The sequence below is a fragment of the Vespa velutina genome, chromosome 6 (genome assembly GCF_912470025.1).
Source record: "Vespa velutina chromosome 6, iVesVel2.1, whole genome shotgun sequence".
Taxonomy (NCBI): Eukaryota; Metazoa; Arthropoda; class Insecta; order Hymenoptera; family Vespidae; genus Vespa; species Vespa velutina.
The window spans coordinates 6612852-6622086 of NC_062193.1; the positions used below are offsets into that span (position 1 = coordinate 6612852).

General features: G+C 39.0%; 1 protein-coding gene across 6 annotated transcripts in view; it reads right to left on the reverse strand.

The window, feature by feature from the left end:
• LOC124949847 (transcription factor collier) overlaps positions 1-8265 on the reverse strand; it is an 82351-nt gene extending 74086 nt beyond the window's left edge. For all 6 annotated transcript variants that reach the window (XR_007101178.1, XR_007101179.1, XR_007101180.1 and 3 more), the window contains exon 1: positions 6693-8265. Coding sequence is in view for 3 of the 6 variants with exons in the window: in XM_047495579.1 (XP_047351535.1) it covers positions 6693-6763 (71 nt within the window). In the remaining 3 variants the exon portion in view is untranslated. The remainder of the gene's footprint in view (positions 1-6692) is intronic.
• Between the last annotated feature and the right edge of the window lie 970 nt (positions 8266-9235).

A 9235-nucleotide genomic window follows, 5' to 3' on the forward strand; every position in this document is an offset into this window, starting at 1 on the left:
GAATAGATTCTTAACTGGATCAATCTGTCTCAATTATTTATGCACGTGAAAAAGTTTCAAAATAATAGCCAACGTCAAATCGACACAATCGGGATGTTAGGTGTTGGCTTTAAATTGTACAAAGAAAAGAAAAAAGAAGAAAAGAAAAAAAAAAAAATTACATTTAAATAAAATCTCTCAAGAGTTTTCCTCGTCCGTTTCTATTAATTGATCGTTCACGTCTCACTTATTCAATTCTTTCGTGTAAGAATTTCATTTTTGAATTATTACATTGTAATAACTTGTGTTCTATCTTTTTTCTTTTTTTTTTTTTTTTAATCTACTTTTTTTTTCCTTTTTTTTTCTCTTTTTTAACGAATTTATCACTTATCACGTGTTTTTCATGGTTAGATAACGAAGATTCGCGTGGTAGTTTCGTACTCTGAGGATCATCGAGTCACAACATCGATAAGCCGGTAGGACAAATATATGTGGCCGTGCACGACCGTCCGTCCCTACTTTGCTACGCGAATGATGACTCCTTTGCACGACAGACATTATCTACTCGCGTCGCATTAGACTTTTTCCATGAAAATCTAAACTTTACGATTACGAATGTTTCAGTTCGAAGAACTTTAAATCGTAAAAAAATATACACAAGTCATATATTTTTTATCATATTTAATTGTTCGAATAAAATTACGAAATTACGAATGAAAAAACCATTATTCGAAAAGTATTATGTCAGGAAAGGAATGAGAGATAAATGATAATTTATCATTAGCGATTGATAATACAAGAAAGAATGGAAACGTTTGGAGAGATTTAACAGAAGAGCGGGAAATTCAAATGTAGTATATGCAGCGCGTGCGACCGAAAATTCGTGCGGTCAAGAGGCAATTTACCGAGCCGAAATAATTATAATCACGCGGCGGGAGAGCACTTTCCGCCAATATTCCTCTATTAAGCGGCTATTTTTCGCGTCATTTCGTTCCTCGTGTAGCGGGCATTCTGCGTGGCCACGTTTATGGTCGGTTATGCTTTACGCGCGTGGCTGCGGTATATGGAGGAGAGAGAGAGAAAGAGAGAAAGTGAGAGAGAGAGAGAGAGAGAGAGAGAGAGAGCACGTGCGTATACGTGGATACTACATGCGTACATTGTCCCGTTTTGTGCGGCGATCGACGCCAAGGTGATAATTACAGGCTCGATTCGCGCGTACAATTTGCATCGCGCGTTTCCCATTTTCCGGCTCAGCCAGATAACGGGCGTCTCGTTGTGTTCACAGTATACACCTGCGATGCTTTTGGTACCCCCAAACGGCGTTGTCTCGTTGTTTCTATATCCATGTCACGGACGTTCACATTTTTACGTACCTCCTGTAATTTCTTTCTTCCTTTCTTTTTTTTTTTCCTTTTCTATTCTTCTTTTTTTCTTTTCTTTTCTTTTCTGTTCTTTTTTTTTCTTCTTTTCTTTTTTTCATTTTTATCTCAACCATCGTTAGATCTCCACGTTGTGAATATTCGACTTGGAAATATCTCTACGAGATACGAGATTTCGCATTATCATTAAATTCTCGAAGTAGTTTCAAACACAACTAAAAGAATAAAGAAGGATTGATTTTGTTATGACGATTAAAATAATTCCAATAGAAGAGATCATTGCTTTACGAAATTATGTTAATTGGGTATCTCTATGATTTCGAGTACTTGTCTTTGTCAGGTAATATAGTAAAAAAAAAAAAAAAAAAAAAAAAAAATCAGGTTTCTATGTCACGATCTAATGGAAACATTCCTTTCGAAAGAATAACGAAAATAACGCGTTACCGTGTCGTTGCTTCACAACAGGCCAATATACAAACGCAGATGCGATGGGAGGGCATAACAAAGGATAACCAATCGGAAAGGAAGGGAAGGGTGGAAACGAGCTTGGCAGTTCTATCGCGCCTGCACCTGAACGTACAATTATTATTCGGTTAAGTCTCAGGGGTGCGATGCCATCCATCACCTTTTAAAATGTCTAGCATTTACCGGCCGCATGGATAGTATTTGGGTTAAAACTCGAGACTCGCTTTTCGAAGGAAGAATTTTCGTTTCGCGCAAAAAAGGACCAACTCATTCAAAAAAGAAAAGAAGCAAAAAAAAAAAAAAAGAAAGAAAAACACATAGAAAAACAAATAGAAAAATTAGAATAGGCAAAAGATATTACAGAAAGAAAAAAATCGAGATTTCTATATATATATATATATATGATTAAATAAATTCGAGATAAAAGAAAAATAAGTAATTAACATTATCGTGTTATGTAGTTGTTTAATAGACATGATCATAGCTCGAAATCGCATAGGCACTGATCGATACGAAGTCGATGTATTGTTGTCTCTGGGAATCGCGAAATGCGACCTATGCTATTTGCACGAACGTGCATTATGGACGAAATACGCGGATAATACAAGCCCGCGGTTATGGATACGAATTCGTGGATAAAGCAATCGCGGAGAATTACAATAAATCCGCAGTTAATGCACAGACCGCCGGGGCGTTAGTTATTACGAGTTAGCCGAAGCGCAGTCTATTTACGCTCACGCGCCCAACGCCGTGATTCATAATGCGCGCCGAGATAATGAGCAATTTGTAATATATCCGAATGTAATTCGCCGGTAGCGCGTACCGTTACTCGTTCTCTCACCCGCTTTAATTTATTATCGCGTTTCGACCTCGACTCTATTTCTACCTACTGCAAAAATGCATGCCACCCTTTCTCCTCTCTCTCTCTCTCTCTCTCTCTCTCTCTCTCTCTGTGTCTTTCTCTCTGTCTTTCTCTTTATCTCTTCATCGCGTCTTATCAACTATACTTTGCGAATGAAAAATAAATCTCTCTCGTTGGACCCACCTTAAAATCATTAGCCCAAAAGGTATTAAGAAAAAAAAAAAAAAAAAAAAAAAAAAAAAAAAGAAAAAAAAAGAAAAAAAAAAAAAAAAAAAAAAAAAAAGGAGAAAAAAAAAAAGTATAAACAAAAAGAGGGCGAAAATCCCGTTGGAAAAGTTTTTCTTCTATTATGAGTCCGTTTCGCGATATTTTCCTACTCCTTCGTTCGCGTGAAATAGGCTGAGAGAGAGAGAGAGAGAGAAAGAGAGAGAGAGAGAGAGAGGAAAAGGAAAATAAAAAAAATCCATCGTTCTTTTTTCTCTCGCACGCACGACAACACCTCTCCTCCGTCCCCTTTCCTCGTCGAGTTCGCGGTGGTTTACTGCTTCATTAGGCAGGTAACTTTTTTAGGGGTTTTTAAAAAGCGCGAAAGTTTATGCCTGTTTGCCGGGAGTTTTAAAACAGCTTCACCAATCCTCTCTCTCTCTCTCTTTCTCTCTCTCTCTCTCTTTCTCTCTTTCTCTCTGTCTGTTCATCTTCGTTGTCGTTGTCGTCCTTTCGAACCCTCCGCAATGTGACTCTCTCTCTCTCTCTCCCTCTCTCTCTCTCTCTCTCTCTCTCTCTCTCTCTCACACACATTATCTCTGTCTTTCTTTCTCGATCTTTCCGCAGGATGGAACGACGTTACCAAGGAACGCGAAAACTTTTCTCGAAAGCGTCGACTTTGTATTACGAAGATATCTAAGAGACGAGCCTGACGTTTAACGTTTTGCCACCCCTTTTCGAAACTTTACTAAGGCACTTGCCGAAACTAGCTAAACAACATCGTTCCAATTAATTCTTCGAACTAAGACAAATTTTCACGATTTCGATCTTTCGATCTTTCGATCCTTCGAATTCTATTTACTCGTGATTTCAATTATACCATTTCTTCTTTCTCTTTTCTTTTTTTTTTTTCTTTCTTTCTTTCTTTCTTTATTTTTTCCTTTTTTTTTTCTCTCTGTTTTTCTTTTTCTTTTCTTTTTCGTCCTTCGCAAAGATACCTAACCAGATAATTTTATCTTCTCTTACGGCCACAATTTTTCATTAATACCTCGTTAGAAAGGAGAACGAGCTTCTTGGAGGCTCTCAAAGAAGGGAAAGTCAACGGAGAGGAGCGTCTCGAGAAGAACCGGTCTTTCCGTTGTTTCGCGCATAGAAATATCTCGTGGAAAGGCACTTTTCTTAAATGCAATGAGAACGAGAAAGAGAAGAAGAAGAAGAAGAAGAAGAAGATGAGAAAGAAGGAGAAAAAAGAAAAAGAAAAAGAAAGAAAAAAGGAAGGAAAATAAGAGAGAGAGAGAGAGAGAGGGAGAGAGAGAGAGAGAGAGAGAGAGAGAAAAGAGATTCTTGTTTGTCATCGTTGTCGTCGAAGTCCTCGACTTCCCGGAGTTAGTATTTCTTTCTTTCTCTTCTCTTCTCTTCTCTTCTCTTCCCTTCTCTTCTCTTCTCCATCGGATACGATAAAATATTACAGAAATTATAATTTAGAATCTTGGAAAAAGTGAAAGAAGAAGAAGAAGAAGAAGAAGAAGAAGAAGAAAAAGTTAACCGCAAGAATTTAGAAACTCGTAAAAGGGGACTTTAATTTGGTTCGGCTTTGAGAAAAGAGTGGATGGGGAAAAAAGGGGGCCGAGTGAAATAGAATGCGAAATAAATAGAAAGTAAAACAGAGAAAGAGAAAGAGAAAGAGAGAGAGAGAGAAAGAGAGAGGGAAAGAAAAAGAGATAACTGCATAGTGTACGATTGGGGGAAGGAGAGAATTAGAGGTAAAGGAAGAACAAGAGAAAGAAAGAGAAAGGCGTTAAAATTCTCAATTACATTAACTCGATTCCGGTCGGTCCCCGTGTCACGGCAAGCTAGGAGGGGAGTTAGTTAAGAGAGAACCGCTATTGGATTAGCGAAGCCGCCAACCCAGCCGGTTTACCTTCTCGAGTCCTCGTATCTGTGCCTTCGTCGTTTGCACGTCGTACAAATCCCTTAAGCGAACTCGCAATAAAGCGCGGTTTATCGTTCGCCAAACGCAGCTACGTGCTTGTGCCAAACGCGAAAACTCCTCTTCGCTTCTCCCGACACGTCGAAGATAAAGACGTACGAAACGAAACGAAACGAAACGAAAACGAAAACGAAAACGAAAACGAAAACGATCGACTTAGATATCCACTACATAGTAAGTATATCTTTCTATCTTTCTTTTTTCTTTTTTCTTTTTTTTTTTTTTTTTTTTTTTCTTTCCCTTACTTACTTTCTTTCTTTCGTAATTTCTTTCTTTCTTTCCTTATAAGTATTCTTTCTTTTTCCTTTTCTTTTTCTTTTCCCCTTTCCTTTCCCCTTCCTTCTCTTTATTCGTCTTTTAATAAGCAAAGAAAAAAAAAAAAATTGACTTCTCCTCGATACATCTTAATATCAATTCATTTTCTTTTCTTTTTAATTTTTTCTTTTTCCTTTTTCTCTTTTTTTCTTTTTTTCATCTAAGATCATTTTCTGTCCTTTTTTATCTCGTCATAATATGTATATATATATATATATATATCGACCTTAATTGGACGGCCAAGATTGATTACTTATTACAATGGTAAATATTTCATAGGTAATCGTATTTCTCATTTATTCGTATCATATTTTTATGAGAATTCTCGCAAGAGATGTCGGTTTGAAATGTCGAAAAGGAAATAATACGCGACGCGTGTGTGATATGGCGTTTAAAAAAAAAAAATAAATAAATAAAGAAACAAAAAAAAAACACGACAGCCATAGTCGAGGACGTATGGGGATGTCGAAAATACGATAGAACGTTCGACTTTAAAACTTTTGAGAATTATTTCGTGTTCCTCGAAATTAATACGTAAAAAAGAAAAAAGAGAGAAAAAAAATCGCACGCTCGTTCGTTGCATGAGTTTTATAAAAAAAAAAAAAAAAAAGAAAAAAGGACAATAAATCCAGAATATATCGCGATAAAATAAATATCATATGTGCGATTGTTCGATAACTTTCGCGATATCGTGAGCCAAGTTTGTATCTCTCTCTCCCTCTCTCTCTCTCTCTTCTAATTTTTAATTCTATCCAAATAAATTCAATTATTGCGTATTCGTTTCGTTCCCATTTCCGCGAACGGAGTTTTCCAAACTCCTACAGGCAGCATCCTTCCGTCCGACGGCACGCCGAACGTTTCTCGCACAAGAACGAAATAACTTTGTCATCGTAATTTATTACGAAACATCGTTGAAAACCATGAATTTTCATATTCATTACAATATAAACATTACAAACGATAATCAATTCAATGTCTAATTTCAGTAATAACGAAATATTGATCGTTTCTATATCGTACGAACAATGATATACGACAAATATCCAACAATCTTCGTCTTTCGACATAACAAACGTATGTATAATCGATTGTGGAAAATTTGATTGTAGAAATGAAAGAAAAGGAAAAGGAAAAGGAAAAGGAAAAGAAAAAAAGGGAAAAAAAAGGAGAGAGAAAAAAAAAAAAAGAGAAGACAAAGTGACAGTATAGAAAACAAAATTGATTCATAGGATTTGCCGTCGCGTCAGGCAATAAAACAAACCTTTATTTTACGGTCAAACCGTAATGAATACAATATTTGCTGACAAAATGAGAAAAATATGAATGGATAAATGATAAAGGAATCAAAAGAAGAAAGAGAAAAGAAAAAAAAGGGAGGAGGACGAGGAGGAGGAGGAGGAGGAGGAGGAGGAGGGGTGGGTTGGGGTTAGGTGGGATTGATTGGGAAAAGGTGGAAGAAAAGATAAAGGAAAAAGAAAACTGAAAAGAAATAACTTACGTTCCGTTATCGGCAATGGCGGGCTGAGGCCAGGCACGTGGCACAGGTTCCTCCTTGAGTATTTGCCTCATGTCCTGAGGCGCGAAAACGAGAGGAGCGCGTGGGTGGTGATGAGGTGGCGGGGGTGGTGGGGCAACGCTCGCACCGTAGAGCTTCCGTCCCCAATGTCCCTCGAGTTCGACGGGACTTCCGCCTCCGGTGGTGGCACCGGTGCCACCGGCGGCACCCAAGCCGAGCCATGGCGACCCCCCAGCACCCACGATCGTGGAGCTGGGCAGGAGACCGCTCCACTCGTCGGACCGCGTTGTGAAGCCGTAAGGTATCTCCTGCGGCAACAGCCTTCCTTCTTCTATTCTTTCTCACTCTTCAATATCACCGTAAAAAATAAACGACGAGAGAAATAACTATTTTTTAAATATTTAATCCTCCACCCACGGAGATCGACAAATTCCAAACGATTCCCCTTATCGATTCCTTTTTTAAGTTCATCGATATTTATCCAATCCTTCCCACGTGACGAATCTCTCTCTCTCTCTCTCTCTCTCTTTATATATATGTATATATATATATATATATCTTTTTCTGCGTTTAACTTAAATTTTTGTTATTTTCTTCTCCTTCTCGTTGTTGTTGTTGTTGTTGTTGTTGTTATTATTGTCGTCGTCGTCGTCTTTCTCTTTGATAAAAGAGAGTAGAAAAGTACGAAAACCGCGTGGCTGCGCGCGATCATTCGCTTGGCAGCTCCCCCCCCGTTCCCCCCACGAGAGTACGATCGATCGCGCACTCCCTCACGTGTCTTTCACAAAAAAGCACTCGATAACCGCGAAAACTCACTCTTTCTTTCCTCTTACTTTCTGTCTCTCTCTCTTTCTCTCTCTTGCTCTCTCTCTCTCTCTTTCTCTTTTTATCTTTCTATCTCACGTCGATACTCTTCCTTCGTTCGTTCGTATTAGAAACACCACTATTATTACTCCTCTCACTCGATATTTTCTTTACTTCCTGACTTCCTTCCTTCCGTCTCTCAGTATTTCTTCTTCCTCTTCTTGTCGATGCTTACGAAATTCTTACTCCATTTCGCTGTCCTCGTCGTCTTCCTCGTCGCCTTCAGAACGAACGACAACGACCGAAGAGGAACACGTATGATGATCGTTCTGAGAAGTCAAATCGACGATCGGATCGTCGTATGTTACGTGTTCACGTGTATGCATATACATATACACACATATATATATATATATATATGCTGACGTTGTGTGTACGTGTACGTGTATGTGTATGTGTACGTGTATGCGTATGTATACGCGCGTATATGTATATATGTATATACGTTCCAAGTACGCGTGGGTGTTGTTATCTTCTCTCTTTCTTGCAGTTTGACGTCCAAGAGAAGAGATCACGTCGTCGTGCTTGTCGTCGTCTCGCGCGCTGCAGAACAGCTCGAGTGCGTTTCCACCAAGCGAGGTCCCCAGCCGCGCGTTGCTTCCCGTTACGGCGCCGCTTGTCGAATGTGTCAGGGCCGGCACGAGCGGCGTGCCAGCGAGTCCCAACGGGCTCGGCCCACGGGAAAGCTCTCCCGTTGGTGGGCGAGGCCGTACGAGGCCGAACGAGCCGCGCCGCGCACACCGTTTCGAGACCTAATTCGACACGCCCATTTTTCGTCATGGACCAATCATAATACCATACAATGGCCAATCAGGGAAGCTCTGCGCCGACCTTATGACACGCCTATCACCGTCGCTTACGACACTGGCGCCGCCGTGGTCGTTCCCTGAGGTTTCTCATTGCGGTGCGCGCCGCAAACCAAGCGACCTCGCTGTGTCGGTTCTCCTCTCGCATTTACTCCATCACGACGTTTCTTCGATCTGTAGATCTGTTCTTTTTTTCGTTTTGTTTTGTTTTTTCTCTTTTCTTTCTATTAACTTTCATATGACATTTTCTTCTTACGTTTTTCTTTCTGTCCCTTTTTTTTTTCATTCTCTCTCTCTCTCTCATTTACGTTTGTCTTTCTGTTCTTCTTCTTCTTGTTTTTGTCTGGTATTTTTTTTTTCTTTTTTTTTTTCTTTTTTTTTTCATACTCACGTTACCTCCTCGTTCATTTTTCCTATAGGTCCTTATTTCGTTGTATACGTTTCTTCCTTTTTTATTATTTTTTTTTTTTTTTTTTTTTTTTTTTTTTTTTTCTTTTTTGTTTCTTTTCCTCAGAACTCAGGGCACGTTATAAGACATGGTCCGAGCGTATTTACTTCTTCTATCTGTCTTGTTCTTTTGGAAAAAAGAAGAAAAAAATGTTAACATTCTTGTTGGCCTTTTTAAACAAGCAACCAGTCGAAAACCAGCATGTAGAAGAACATGTAATTGACCAATTTCCGACGTATTTAGCTTTTGATCCCCTTAAACGATTGAATACCATAGACGTACGAGAGACGATTGCGTTTATCGCGAACACAAGAACGGATATATCGTCTGTATGCAAAGTACGACATCGGTAATTCCTGTGATTCGATCAACGATCCTACCGTTTAAAGTACTACTTCGAGATAGTT